General features: G+C 36.6%; 1 protein-coding gene and 2 long non-coding RNA genes across 3 annotated transcripts; all 3 read right to left on the bottom strand.

Moving 5' to 3' along the window:
- Nucleotides 1-5117: 5117 nt before the first annotated feature.
- LOC149949232 (uncharacterized) lies at nt 5118-5879 on the bottom strand. The gene has a single exon (XM_090169393.1). It carries the CDS (start codon nt 5877-5879, stop codon nt 5118-5120), a length of 762 nt encoding a protein of 253 aa, XP_090025519.1.
- Nucleotides 5880-11540: 5661 nt separating this feature from the next.
- Nucleotides 11541-11932, bottom strand: LOC149949231 (uncharacterized). The gene is made up of 2 exons (XR_016479891.1): nt 11849-11932; nt 11541-11720 (listed from the first exon to the last, which is right to left on the bottom strand). It is a non-coding gene; the product is annotated as an uncharacterized LOC149949231 (long non-coding RNA).
- A 2982-nt stretch (nt 11933-14914) lies between these two features.
- LOC149949230 (uncharacterized) lies at nt 14915-15645 on the bottom strand. Its single transcript, XR_016479844.1, has 3 exons — nt 15617-15645; nt 15301-15490; nt 14915-15002 (listed from the first exon to the last, which is right to left on the bottom strand). It is a non-coding gene; the product is annotated as an uncharacterized LOC149949230 (long non-coding RNA).
- Nucleotides 15646-15952: the final 307 nt, after the last annotated feature.

The following is a 15952-nucleotide window of genomic DNA, read 5'->3' as shown; positions in this document are numbered from 1 at the left end:
GTTTCCGCGGTGAAACAAAGGATTAATAAATATTTTTATTTAAATAACTTGTCTCTAAAAGATAAAAAATGTAATATATAAAATCAATCTTAGTTTAAGTTAGTTAACGCTAAGATCAATGTAAATTCTTATTTAAACCTTTATTTTTCAGAACAAAATATACCTGTCGCACCTGCCTAGTTACGGCACTGTTGGGGCCCATGTTCGTAAGACATTTTCGACTCAATATGACCCAAAGAACACATCACTTAATGTTTTACATGCTTATCCAAAACACCCTGTTTTGTTATAAATAGAAGATTTTTTTGAAGTTTGACTCTCTTACATGGCTTAAACATAAGCAAACAATTTCCAGGCTTCACACAATGTGATCACTCATTTGTGAAAATGCTCTTATTTTTAACTCCAACGCGAAATGATATTTTCTAACGATTTTAGTTTCTACCAATATTTACTTCTGAGTGACAGCCCGAATAAAGGACTTCTAATTTATCACCAGTGAGTTCAAAGGGCTACCCGCATGTCAAAATATGTCGCTAGCGTGTTGGCTGTCATAAAGTTACGGTGGACAATACACAGAAACATTCATTGACAGAGCGATAACAATGACCTCGATCAGCCCGATAAAAGAACAGTGTAAATCACAAATCTAGAAACCCTGAAGCAAATATGGCGAATATCTCAACGTTTTAGGTTTAAAAACTCTAAATAGCTCCAATACAGTTGGTATCGCCTCATGCCAAAAAGAAAGTGAAAAATAACCTTGCCCAGAAGTCCCAGAACGACTTTCTATAGTGCAAAGTAATCTAAATTTGAAATGGAACTCGAAGCGAATAGCGATTTACGTGAAAAAGGACCTGCGATATATTGATCTAGTGTTATGATTTTATAGCGACGCACAAACCTATTCAGGGCTAGAGTGTATTATGATATTACAAAGTTACTATAATTATTTTATCAATACGTTATATTTTGTAATATTAGTATATTTCAAATAAATTGAATTTCATTTATATTATTTAGTTGTTGTTTTTATATATCATCTAATTTCACACATTTATAATAAACTAATCAAACAATATACTCATTTAAGATTTTACATTATCGATCTAGTATTTTCTAACACTAAATTTAGAAGTAGTTATAAATTAAGAAAATTCAATAGACCGTTTAAGCCAGCACCAGAAAAAGTGTAGGGGGAACTCGTAGGAGGTGCTGGCCAGCGTTCCGAAGTGGTAAATGTCAGGTGTCAAATAATGTGACAAAAAGTGGTAAATAACCGACATAGCGAATAATACTTTTACTGGCTAATATGCCAAATAGTGGAAAATAATAAATTTTAATAAAAAAAATACAAAAGAAAAATATATTTGTGCTATTTTAGACAAATATACTGTAATAGTTGCCAGGTTTTGGGCTAGAAACTAAACTATAGCCCAATCTAGTTATTCATTTTGGATATTTTTCAACGATTTTTCCTTAGTTTGAATTCGTCTGCTATATATTTATAAGGTGTTTTTAATGGTTCTTTTGTGAAAAACTTAAACATTATCTCACATGTAAGTGATGCTACAAATCTGAAAGATATTATTTACATCACTTAAATGCATTTACTGATTATTAGTCACTATTTGTCACTCCTACGAGTTCCCCTTACACGTTTTCGGGCGCGAGCTTAACCTCTCTGTTATTTGCAAAAGTTGCAAACATTCGATTTGACCCCAAAGATAGCAGCATCTCAATCTTAAAAACGAATTAGTAAACATACATGGAAAAATTTCCCGGCACCAAGTTCTCACTTCCTTAAATCGAATTTCACTGATAGCGCTAAAGGATCAACAAATTGTGGTACGAACCAAAATAACGTACTAGATAAGTATGACAGGTCTTATTCTTCGCACACTAAGTTTTCAATCAATAAACATACACTTTCGCGGGCTACGTTGGTTTTTTGAAATTTTGTTTTTAGAATTGAAATTTGTGCTAGGCAAAATACATCATATAATGGTTTGGTAAAATTGTTACTTCGGGATTTATAATTTACAAATAATGAAATATCCTTATAATCGCCTCTTCATATTACACTTCTACTTTTACAACTCATAATAAACTATTATTTTTATATAAATGAAAACTTGCCTGTCCGGCTCTTCCAAGGAAGTGCTTGTGATCTTGCGTCTGCTATTCGCGAATTATACCAGCATGCCTTAGTCGTGGCGTGGTAATTGTTCTGTGATCTTGAAGGAATTACAAAAAGAGTTAAAAATAAAATTAATATGAACCATATTCCCCCTTGATTTCATCGTTCATAGCCTTCAAATACACTAAATACCGTATTTTTTGTAATTCAAAACCCTTGAATTTTTCCTGAAACTAATGGTTTCTGAAGAGTACTCGGGAAAATTAAAGGGTTGAACTACTAATTAGTCTTCAGTGTAGACTACTTCGCTGTCTAATAACAGAGGTAACGCATTGAGTTAAAAGAACTATTTATTTGTGGACGATGATTACAATTTACATGAGATGCGGTGGAGGTAGTGCTGATTTATAATATCCTACACTCGTATATATATATCAGAGTAGAAAACTAATTCTTGATTAGAGAAGGCGTTATCAAATATAAAAAAGGGCAAATTTAAAGTAAAAAATATCAATATATCAAGTCGTAACATCCTCCCGGCGCAATGACCAATCGTCTTGGTTATTCACCAGTTCTAAAAGATAGAGACGTTGAATGGGTCGTCGATGTTCGTAACGAACAAACTCTTTTTTTTCCATCGCGTCCTTTATGGGTTGCGACGATGCGGGCCATCTCCCAATTCTGTCGTGGTTGTCTGTCTTCAGAGATCAATACGACGTCGTTGATCTTAATCCTATTGGAATCGGTCTGATTCTGAACAAGGTTGGCGGAACGCAGCTCATTTAGATATTCGTTTCTCCAGCGGCGCCAAAAGAGGTCCAGTAAAGATTGTCGGTACTTCAGTCTTCTAGTAGCGTCTTCTCTGGTAGCGAGAGCGTTAAATATTCTAGACGGCAAAAGATTACCTATGTCTCCAAGCAGGAAGTTGGCTAGAGTTAACGGTCTTGGCTCCGTTGCATCATTTTCAACGTAGGTTAAGGGTCGGTCTCAATGATCGTGGTCTCGAATTCTTCGTATGATAGAGAACATTTTCCCAAAGTTTTTTTATTGCTGTTTTTATACTTCTAACAAGTCGCTCCCAGAATCCTCCCCACCAGGGGGCTCGCTCGACAATATGGCGCCATTTGGTTCGATGTTGACAAAGGAATTCTTGAACCTTGGGATCTTTAACTACCTTCCAGAGAATCTGCAACACTTTGTCTGCTTTTAGGAACGTCAGGGCGTTATCGGACCAGATTTCCTTACAGATTCCACGTTGGGAGAAAAAGCGTCGCAAAGCCAATATGAAATACTCTGTCGATAAACTGGATACCAGCTTCAAATGAACACTTCTGACGACTGCACACGTAAACCGAGTAATGTAGGCTTTTGATTTGGAGCCATCAGCTGTCTTGATATATATTGTTCCGCAAAGTCTACGCTAGTGATTGAGAAAGGTGGTGACTCAGTGATCCGTCCTTTCGGTAACGGCGCAGTAGTTACCGAAACTGGTTTATCATTGGCCCGCCTGCAAATGAGACATCTCGAAACCGTAGTCTTCACGGCTTGACGACCGCGTATGACCCAGAAACGCTCACGGAGTTTAGTCAGAGTTCCGGAAAGGCCAACGTGCATCATCGTTTCGTGGACGTGTTGAATCTGAAGGATCGTGAATTCGTGTCTCTGAGGTAAAATCCAGGTATGTTTTTCTTCATAGGATAACTCTGCTAAATCCAATTGTCCGCCAATTCTCATTACATCGTAATTGAGGAGCGGAGGCAGCTTTACAATAGTGCTCTCCATGGAAATGGGTGACGTCGCCTTCAACGCTCGATACTCTTCTGGGTATACTTCAATTTGCACTTGTCTGATCCAGTACCGCTCGGCTTCTTCAATTTCTTCACTGGATAAGACTCCGAGACGCCTCGTCTTCGAACGAACGTTGTATATGAATCTCAAGACGAAGGCAGTATTGCGAAGCAGGCGATTTAGTTTACTAAATCTCTTGATGTCCTAGATTGAAATATTTTCTTTCTCGTTTTCGGACACTCAAACGCATTGAACGATCTCATCTCGAAATTTGGGCCGAAGCTCTTCGTTTTCTTCGATAGGTCTCCGCTCTGGTTTTTGGAATGTCCACTTGTCTTCAGTGTCTCTAAGGAACTCCGGACCGTTCCACCAAACGTCGTTTCGGATTAGACATGACATATCTTGTCCTCTGGTTAGGAGATCGGCCGGATTTAATCGTCCCGGACAATGAAACCATGTATCTGGATCGGAGGCTTGTTGTGTTTCTCAAACCCGATTCGCAACGAATGGTTTCCAGCGACTTGCAGTGCCTTTAATCCACCCGAGCGCTATGTTGGAGTCAGTCCAGTACTGGATTCTTGGTTTCCATGACGAGAAATAGGGCTTTACGTGATGGGTTAGACGGACGGCGATGACAGCTCCCAATAATTTCCAGCGAGGTAAAAGGTGAAATAGCGAAGATACCAGACAACTCCATAGGCCCTTTTTGAACTGTCGCAGAAGCAATGCAATTCAAAACGTTCGACTACCTCTCCGTCTGCATTTTTCAGGTAGTAACGTGGTATCGCCATTTCGTGTGGAGCTGGTAATTCGAGACACCAATCGTCCCACTTGATCGCCAGATAATCCGGTAGCACACCATCCCAGTCTATGCCTCTTTCCCAGATCTACTGATCTAGGATCTCGACTCTGATGAGAAACGAACTCAGGAAACCCACAGGATCGAATATTTTTTTTTCGCTTGGTATTCTTCTTCCTGATGAGGAACTCGAGAAGTGTGGTGATATCGAAATGTAGTACGTCTTTCTCTGGGTTCAAGCTGACTCCAAGGACTTTTAGTGAAGAATTCTTTTTTTCGAGAGTTTTCGTCATTGTTACCTCTTCCTTCATCTATGTCCCGAAACGTTCCTGCAGCCACTTGGAATTGGTTTTCCAACGCCGTAGATACATACTCGCTTGCTTCATTATGCTAGTTGCTTCCAGCGATCTCGTCATCTTCGCTCCCGAACAGGTCATCTACGTAGAAATTGTCTTCAAGTAATGGGCTCGTCTCCGGATACGTCCCTTTGAACTTTTGGACGTGGTGACGGATGGTTCCGGCGAGCAGAAAGGGAATCGGCGAGACTCCGAATCGAAGTATCTTCGGCCTTTCGTCCTTCGTCGGATTATCCGTCCAAAGAAACCGGCCCGCATCCATGTCACTCTCGTACAACTCGATTTGAAGAAAAGCCTTCTCGACGTCTGCAGTAAAGGCAATTCTCCCAAGGTGAAACGTGATAAAAATTTTAATGAGATCAGTATTGAGGCTCGGGTCGGAATAAAGACAATTATTTAGAGCAGATGAATTTTTATCATGCGACGAGGCATCAAAGACGACTCGTAACTGGGTACTTGCCTTTTCGTTTCTTAGTATTGCGTGATGAGGTAAGTAATTAATTATTCGTGACGAGTCTTCAACTTCATGAGCTGGTACCTCTTCGACGATGTCTTGTCTTAAATAGTCATTGATTACTTCCGAATATTGGACGTTAAAGGAGGGATCTCTTCGGAAGCGATTTCTTAAAGATGAGAATCTCCGGAGTGCGGTCAGATAATGTGTCGATGATAAATGTTCATGTTCTTTCCAGGGCAGTTGAACCTTGTACCGCCTTTCGTTAAATTGAATCGAAGTCTCCAGGTGTTCGCTAACGGATTGATATTCATTGGACGTAGACGAATCGGTAATATCCATCGCGATCCCAAAATTTTCGTAATTGGGTTGATGCCAGTTCTTCGTCCGCTATGTTCATTCCGCAAACTGAATTTGTAGTTTGCTCTCGCCAATTTCCGTTCGAAGGTCCATGAAGAGTCCAACCGAAACAGATAATGCAAACTATGTAATCCTATATGCAATTTATGTTGAAAAGATCCAAACGTTAATTAATGCCGCCGCCCTCGCCATCTGGTCGTGCCAGTTATAACTCTAAGTTTATGAACGTTAAAATATGTTTTAAAAATAATTACCAAGTCCTTTGAATCATTCGTTTAGTTTGCCGTTATTTTGAAAGATTCAAAAAATATATATTTAATTTGTCTAAAACATAGATGGCAGCAAAAAATTGTTATCCTTCTCTACGGCGGCGGCGGTGGAGTCCCAACCTCTTATTAATTCCGTTTTTCACACCAACGTGCAAAATGAAGTTTAAAAGAAACTACAGCTTACGCAGAAGACACAAAAACTGTCTAATCAAAATCCTTTGCTCATATCTTTTCATGAAAATCTGTACTTCGGCTTTCACAAAACATTGATTACTGACACACGAATAATCTCACATCACATTCGGTCACTAATAAAATAAATTGAGTCAACAACCACAAGTCAGCTGTTGAATTCCCAAAATATTATTTACGTCTAAGAACGAAAATTGAGGTTTACCTTCACATCTGCATTGAAAATAATGATTTTTAAATAAGTGATTTTTCCAGTGAGCTCAATATAATAAATGATGGTTAGCAAGCTATTAGGCGAGAGTTCTCGTTGAAGTCTTAGTGTCCTTGTATATTTTGGCAATGCACTTTTGTATGTAAAACGTGGAACCACTCAAAAGAATTGATTGTTTTACTCTTGGCGAAATTGCATTAAAGTATAACAGTAGTAGTTAACCTCAACTAAGTTTTCCGTGTAAATTTTCAGTATAATTTTTAAAGCAACTTGACTTATACTTTTTAGTATATTTCGAATAAATTGCAACATTGATCTGTAGTAAAGTGGCCATGGTTACTGGGAAAAAAAATAGTTTAGATCCTGACAATGCCGTCAATTTCTAGATTTAGATTTCGATTTTCCGGTTTAATCCAAAAGTGTTCTGAACTCTATAGTAAAAACGCGAACAAGTAATGAGACCAAAGAAGTGGGGGAAAAAACTAAGCTTTAATGAGAAAATTACAATCACGGGGGGGGGGCAACAAAAGCTAAAATGACTGTCTTAAAAGACGAATGTTCGCAATAAGTTTGATGAACCATTAAGAAAAACGAGGGGCGAGGGAACCAAACATCAAATGCTTGCGAACGAACCCCAACCGAAAAAACCGTCCACATACGAAAAAGTCGACAACCGAGCAATGTCGAAAGCGGGCGGGAGAAACACGAAGTCAGGATGACCGCTGAAAAAACACACCAACTTCCCCCAAAAAAACGAACCAACCTAGCTAAAAACTAAGTTAACGTTTAACCCCGACGGAAACTCTGTGGCTAAATTAAAAATTAGGCGGATTTCCTCAGTGCGGCGGCCTTTCGTTTGAAGACTAGTAGTTTTCATTACGCGGATGGAAACGTCATTGATGTTGTGGACGTGATCAAAATGATGGGTGACGTGGTTCTTTGCTGCCGTCTTTCTAATGTCATTGAGATGCTCCCTGAACCTGTCGGTGAGCCGCCTTTCAGTCTCACCGATGTAGAGCATCGAGCAGATTTTCCGTCAACACTTTTGATATCGAGTCTCCGGTTCTCCAGTCTCCATGTCTCCAATCACCATCGCGACTAGAGGCCTCCAGGTCTCCAATATCCATTGCAACTTGAGTCCTCCAGTCTCCAGGTCTCCAGTCTCCATGTAAATCGCAGGTCTCCAATGTCAGATAGTTTTGGCCATCACCCATCGGCCTTCCACAATAGAATGAATTAATACACTCGCTGTGAAATTGATATTCAGTCGTCCAGCCGAGGTGACTGTAACATTAACCTAAGCCTATCGTATTATTTACGTATAAGCCTATTCTACACTTCATTTAATGTTTTCGGATTTAATTAACCGGTCATTCTGGTCCATTTAACTAGCTTTTCGGGTAAATTTAGCCCCCTCTACTTTTTTCAGGGCAGACTTCACGCAGAGTCGTATTTCACTCATTCTACTTATTGGCCACTGACGGACTCTTAAGGCATCGCAATTTTAGTAAACCTGACAAGTTGGCTAAACATGCGACACCTTTGTGTTTTGTTTTTATGTCTCTGCATTTTTTAGGACGCATCCTATTTAACAAGGTTGTGCTAATATTAGGGTTTTTGCCCCTGCTCTCGTTAACTTTGGCACACCCCTGACTCTAACGTTACTTAAGGAATCAAATATAATTGTTTAATTACGTTTTTGGTAAGACAAATATGGGTGCTCAACCATTCTGATTTGCAAGCGAAACTCTGAATTCGAGTTTAAACGCTATAGCGTTCCATGTTTTAGCCACATTTTATAATCAATTCAATAATGAATACTTCACATTTCAATTGTGAACGAAAATTCAACTTTCAATTTTGAACGTCTAAAAAATATTCAAATTTGAATGAAAAAGCATGCTGCCACAGTGTCAGTCAAGTGAACGCTAAAGCATTCAATTTTGAGTGTAATGTTTTTAGAGTGCATAATTAATTTTTCTTAAATAAAAGTAAATTTAAGGTTAAAAATAGTTCTTACTAGCAAAACCAATATTTTCATATAAACTTCAGATTTAATATAATGAACACAATTTGTTTTAAACAATCAAATCGGCTTTGTATCGGAATAAGGGTCGAATAATTCCAAGCAATTCATGCCAAAAGCCAACCCTTATAATGAGAGGTAAATACTGATCTTAAATCCTGTGGATTTTTTCTGCATCTTACCTAGCACTAGTTCATTAACTTCTAATGTTTGTACGTGGATAGTTGGGAAAAATTAAATAACGTTATCCCTGCGTTGGTTTGAACATTCCATTTATAAAATTATAAGGATAAAGTTAAAAAGATTTCTGATGCAACTGAAATTAGTGTATATCAATCAGTATTTTTAAATATAATTACTTATCGCTGAAAACGAATTACATATTATCTTTCTTCCATAGTAATCTCATTTGAAAAAGCAGTGCTCGAGCATTTTCAATTAAATAATATTATTATAATTATTGTTGTTTGAATGTTTAATAATCGCTTTCCACTAGTAAATATATTTTGAATTTGATATCCTTTGTCCTACCTTTTACTCATTAAGCATATCCTTAAGTTTTCAGAAATTGTTTAATTGTTTTTGGTTTCAATTTAAGAAGAGATAACCATTATTTTCTTTACACAATTTCTGACGTAGTCAAGGCAGCGATATATCATTTCTTATTAAAAATTCAATTCCCTCAAGTCTTCCCTCGTTTTTACTTCTTCGATTTTATTATATTGATCAATCTTTAGTCCAACGATGGTTTTATATTTAGCTAGAGCCTTTAACGTACTAAATTTTGAAAAATTAAAAAGATTTTTAGTCTGTCACAGCCAATAAATCCATAATTTGATATGTAAGAACCATTTTTGACAATAAACAAATACGGTTTTGTTTTACCATAAAAATAAATCAATAATCCTGGGTGTAGTCTTTTTAGTACAGAAATAAAGAAGTTAAGGAACATGGTTTAGAGATAACTTCATTGTGCATAAATAGAAATTCCAAGTTAGCTTGACGAAACGTCGGCAATGCATTGTGGAAGGTGTGACATAAACAGGTGATAAACCTGTCAAATGATAAACACGCACATCAATTCCTTTCGCTATGTAATATTTCCTTTCGAGCCGGAAGCTAACACGGACTTGAAGCATTGGGAAATGGTGTTTACAACTAGAATTAATCCGTATACTTACCAAATGTTATCTAAGCCAGCGAGTTGGGGAGTAAAAGGATTATTCGCCACAAAATGTTGGGTTGTGAACTTTACCTTCAATTGTCTGCTTTTCCATGGCTTGCTCGATCGCATAACTCGACAATCATTGAGCGTTCGCGCTTGGATAATTTTAGTTTTTGTGAATACGTACTCGTTGCATATGATTTGCGAATCGGTAAACTTTTCGTTCCGTTCCAGCGATCGCTTGGACATTTTGTGCCATCTTGGAGAAACGATAAAGGTTCTGAACGTTGCAGTTATTATCAACAAAAGTTTACTAAATAAAAATCTGTTCGTCGTTTTTTTCGATATATTACGTGATTCCCGCTTTTACGAATCGAAAAGTGAAACAGTCTTGAAATTATATCAACTTGGGTTATTGATAGTTCGTACAATTCAGACTGTATATTCTCTGATAATTTTAATGCTCTTAGGTGATAAAGAAGTGATCTCCCATATTAACCAGTATGCTTACGATATTAAATATTTAAAGACCAATATTAGGATCGGTTACATCGTGCAAGCTTTAGATTTATTAATGTACGGTTACATTATAAATTTTCTAGGAGTACTCTACCACACTGTGGTAATTTTCGCGGTTGGATCTCTACATCGCAAAGTAAACGATCTAGCTAACAATTTGTCAAACGCCCAAAACGACATCAATGAAATTGTGTTTAAGCACACGAAACTTTACGAATTAATACAGTCCATGGATACCGAGTTGAAGTGGATTTTATGTTCTGGTGTGGTAAATTGGACATCGAACTTCTATTACACTCTGTTAAGTTTAAAAGATGACGGTGGTTACGGACTCTTCGCCGTACTGTATAACTTGATTACGGTGTGTAGCATATTCGTTCTTCTAGTGGCTATGTCTTTAATAAGTGATTCCAACGACATTTTGCTGAGGGCTTGTCATTTGAGGTCTGTCAGTTCGAGTACCTCTAGCCTGATGTCTCCCCAATGTCAAATAATCGAGGGATTTTTGCAACAGAAAATTCGATCGGCCACTTTCCATTTTACATTTCTAAAATGTACCACTATTAATCAAAGTTTCATGGGTGGACTTTTTATCGCCGTAGCCTCATATGCCACATTTGTTCTTTCCACAATTGAAAATGAACCACTAGTGTTAGAGCCCAATTGTTCTTGTTAAATTTAAATAATACTTGGATAATTTTGGAAATTAGGTAGATTTTCAACGTTATGGGTGTAAATGTTTGTGAATGATCATTTCCCCTACGTCATAGCGGTGCCTGTTCCGTCGTCATATTTCCCACTCCCTTAAGCTAAAGGATAGGGAAAGTGAGTCTTCCCAATGAAAATTTCGCCCACTTACTTCGAAATAGATCAATTTTATTATTAATTTAAAATAATCGACTTCACATAACAGATCTTTTTAATAAAAGAAATGTATTTTTAATACATTTATTTACAAATTAAAAGTAATAATTTGTCAATTTAAAAAAAAACCGAGATTATGGTAAAATTGTTCTTTCAGGAAAATAGGATGTAGACGAGGATCGTCAATAATTTGTAATCTGAAACATTAATTTAAACATTAATTAAAACATATCCCTTGTGATAAGATAGAAAACAAAACAGTTGAGATTTGGTGGTATAATGTAAAAAATTAAAGAATTTAATTTTAACTATTTCAATCCTTAGTGAGCATAGTAAAATTGTTTACTAAACAAACCTAGAGTGAGATATTAATACTAGTCTCTTACCGTGCGGGCTTTTAATAATATCTGTATCCTGGGTAACCGTAATAGCCAGCGGAGTAGACAGCTGGGCGGGCATAGGCGGCAGCACCGTAGTATCCGGCTCCGTAGTAAGCTGGGCTGTAAGCGCCACCGTAGTAGCTACGGACGTATTGGCTCATAGCGTTGGCCACAAGGGCGAAGATAACAAGAGCAAACTACGGAAAGGAGGTAAAATGACCAGAGTCAAATTAAAATTACGAGGGAAAGTGCGGAACTGTCGACCGGACTGGGTCGGCGTTTCTTAAACTATACAGAATTTGCAAAAACCAAAAGGTATACTTACGATAGCCTTCATGGTAGATGAGTTTTGAATTGTCGTCTTTGAGTTAAAGATAACTATGCCTGTTCGTGGTTCCTGTCCCGCTATTTATACTGTTCAGAGAATGCGTGGTAAATGGTGTCGTCCAATACGATTCGGAATTACAATATGGCTAAGATACAGAGATTAGTTAATTTAATTTCGCTCTCGCGACCTTCTCCTTTTTCCAAAGGGTGTGGCCCACCTTGGCCTTCCGTTCTTTTAAAAAAAAATCCTTCTCGGCTTCTCTCAACAGGTGCCGAGACTCCTCTTTGACGTCCTTGATCATATCTGATGCCATCTTATTCCAATCATATCAGGTCTTGTTCAGATATTTATGTTTCATTAAATATTTGGTGAAAGTATTTTTAATTTATTGGCGTGTTTTATACATATGATAAACATGAACTAATGCACACAAATCATTTATACTTTGGCTGCATGTAAATTTTGTTTGTTGTTTTGAATTAGTTATTTTTTTACAAAATACTTAAAAGGTTGAAATTAAAAGTCACACAAAGCAGATACTAGGACACGTTTTCTGAAATCCAGAAGTGATTACGTAATCACAGCTTTGGCACTACCAAAGGCTGTACTCGCTGTAATCGGTGTACAGAATTTAAGGAAGTGGTTAGCCCCTCGCTTATTAGTTTACGTCGTTTAGAAATGTGCTTCGTAAATCCTCTTTGTAAAAACAAAAACCATCAATTATAAATATAATATTTGACATTTGTCGTTGCAAGTTTTGGAGATTCGACAGCAGAACTCAAAAAATGTTGAACTAAAATACATCTTTTATGTATTCCGTGTAATACCAAAAATTTAGTTTCGATATTGATGACCTAACACTAGGAATATAGTGATATTTCACGTATCAAATGGACCTTTTTCCAATTTCAATTAATACGGTATTAGTCGTTAATTGAATTGAGAATTGAAGATGCCATTTTGTCAAAATAGATCAGCAGGGTGGGTCAAGTTATTACGATTTAAATCTTAAATTCTGTACCCAAGATAATCTTTGCGATGAAGACATATTTGACCGGAGAAATACTTTAACGTAATTAAAATAAGGTCTTAACTAATAAACATTCAGAGTGCCCTAAGCTAGTTATTACTTTTATTATTTTGACGATTTCATAAAATTCTTAATTGAACAAGTTCAATCAATTCAATTTCAATACAATTATATTATCGTGCAATAAAGTCTATGTTTTCAAATATAATTCACATACGAACAAGCCCACTTTGAAACCTTGATTTTTTTCGAATAACAATTTCTTTAACTCCTTTTTTTATTCACCAAAAAAGTTTAGTAATATAACATTCCTTTTCAATTACGTTTGCCTTTTTATATAAATGTTAATAATATTTCCTCGAGCAGGGAATTAAAGGTGTGGTGGCCAGTGGGACACCCCGATTGGCCAATCTGAAAGATCAGATGATTCTGTCAAGAGGTGTGTTCTCCTTTCAAAATTGATTGGTATCGAAATATTTTTATAATGGAAACCTCTACCCACGGTTTTGAGGACGATTATGATAATTGAATTTATGAAGAAAGGGTAAAGGTTTTCTGTTAATTTATAAATACAATTGATGCTTATTATACAGGGTGTTTTGAATTGCTCTAACTGGGCATTTTTTTCAGAAACTGCAAGATAAAGAGTGTAGTATCGCTTTAATTCCAAAATTTAAGAAAAATCGGAAATAATTTCAGATTTTGTATAAAATATTTTTTCACTGGTAGGTGCTAGAAAAAACGTTTCAATGAGAAAGTTGTAGAGTGCTGTCGAAAATGTTCAAAGAAATTGGTTTCGTTGGAAAATAACACTTTTTCACAAAGATATGAGCTGATGAAAAAACAAGCTGTCCATAGGGGTCAATAGCCTTCGCATTTTTGTACGTAAATTAAAAAAATAACGTTAAAAGATTAAATTCCTTAAAAAAAGTACATGTTATTTACCAAAACGCCAATTTAGGCCTACAGTAGGCCTAAAACATATCAGTAGGCCAACTACGCATAAAGGTCGAGTTTTCAATTAGTATTTAATGTGATTTATTTTTGTTTTCAACCACTCTCTAACGTTTATTGGGTCTAATTAACATGCCACTAAATTAATCTCGTGATCAGCGTACTTTTATGGTTAAGGTATTTTATGGTGAAGCCAATCGTAACGCGCATATAGGGTTAGTGAATTTTTCACCGTTCGATATCCAGATAGAAGACCAAGCCACAACCCCGTTCTCGGAGCTGTTCGTGACTTTCAGACTTACGGAAGTGTCAATCTCAGATTTCATGGACCAGGTCGTCAAAACATCAACATGGGAAGACACCGTTCTAGCCTGTTTTGTTGCGTATCCTCGAGCGAACGTCAGACGTTCAATCTGACGAAGACCCGCGGGTCGAAAGCTCAGTTGTTTTCGGTAAAATTGTGGGCTCTTTACACCCCAATTATTGATTAAATAATATTTTTATAAAAAAAAAATCCATGAGTGTCTCTCTGTTAAAAGTAAAAAAAATAAGTTAACAATTTCCATGGATAGATTAAAATCTTTTAATATTTATTATTTAGTTTATAATAAATAAAGCATGATTAAAAAAAAACATTTTTTCATAATTTTCAGTAATTTTCCAAAATGTCTAACCATGCTGAATTTGCTATATTCAGTCTTAATTTTTATGTTTCAAATGTTCCTATCCTTTGGTTATTCGCTTAATGTATTAAAGAATGTTAAAATGTCGTCATAAAATACGTTTAAATTGCATTTTAGATACCAAATTAGTACGGAAATTAAGGTCATGATAAAGGCTCTATGCTAACTTAACATAAGTGCAGTCGATTAAGCGCAATCTCAGTTTGAATGTTGTGCTCTTTTACATGTAGCACACGGTAGCGGATATGGCAAGATTTAGGTTCGTTGAGCTCAAATACCACTAACCCTTAATTCTACTGAGATTTATGATAGATAAAAGCGGTCGCAAAAGATACACAATTTTTATAAACAATAATCATTTTTATTTTTATTTACAGTTTGAAAAAAAATGTTAAATCCGAGTTTCAGTAAAATTCGGAAAAGTGCGATTTGATCATTCGGAGAAATGAGAAAGAAGTGGAAGTAGATAGTATGGTTTGTCAATCTGTAAATTAATAAACAACATAAATTATTTAGGATCATAAACGATCATTTTGGATGTTTACACATTAACACAATCAATTTTTTTACTGACTGCGTAAGTTTTTAGGCTAAGATATTTAGTGTCACGTTCATTTCTAACATCTCATAAGGATAAATATACATTAAAAATTAAATTTCGTAAGTAAATTTAACTTGAAGTAATTTTACAACTAGAACTAAAACATTAAATAATTCAATTGATTTACCTAAGGAACAGTACGCGTGGTAAAGCGAAAAAAGTAAACATAAGTAGTTCCTACCCTGTGGCGTTTAATAATATCTGTATCCATTGAAGCCGTTATAGCCAGCGGAGTAGACAGCTGGGCGGGCATAGGCGGCAGCACCGTAGTATCCGGCTCCGTAGTAAGCTGGGCTGTAAGCGCCACCGTAGTAGCTACGGACGTATTGGCTCATAGCGGTGGCCACAAGGGCGAAGATAACAAGAGCAAACTACGGAAAGGAGGTAAAATGACCAGAGTCAAATCAAAATTACGAGGGAAAGTGCGGAACAGTCGACCGGACTGGGTTGGCATTTCTTAAACTAGAGGAATTGCAAAAACCAAAAGGTATACTTACGATAGCCTTCATGGTAGATGAGTTTTGAATTGTCGTCTTTGAGTCAAAGATAACTATGCCTCTTCGTGGTTCCTGTCCCGCTATTTATACTGTTCAGAGAATGCGTGGTAAATGGTGTCGTCCAATACGATTCGTAGCGTTATTATTAATGGTTACTAGTTTTTTTTTATAAACGGAGTAATTCCTTTAATAAAAAGGTAGTTTTTGCAAACAGCTTAACGCTTTTTAGAGGGTGTGGCCCACCTTGGCCTTGTGTTTTTCTGCCTTCTTAAATATTCTTCCCTTGAGCAGCTACTTCGCTAGACCCGGGGATCACTAATTTCATGTCCTTGAGTT

This window comes from Leiobunum rupestre, chromosome 3 (assembly GCF_980474605.1).
Source record: "Leiobunum rupestre chromosome 3, qqLeiRupe1.1.hap1, whole genome shotgun sequence".
NCBI classification, from domain to species: Eukaryota; Metazoa; Arthropoda; class Arachnida; order Opiliones; family Sclerosomatidae; genus Leiobunum; species Leiobunum rupestre.
The sequence above is the reverse complement of the archived record's forward strand: the minus strand, read 5'-3'. Positions and strand labels throughout refer to the sequence as shown.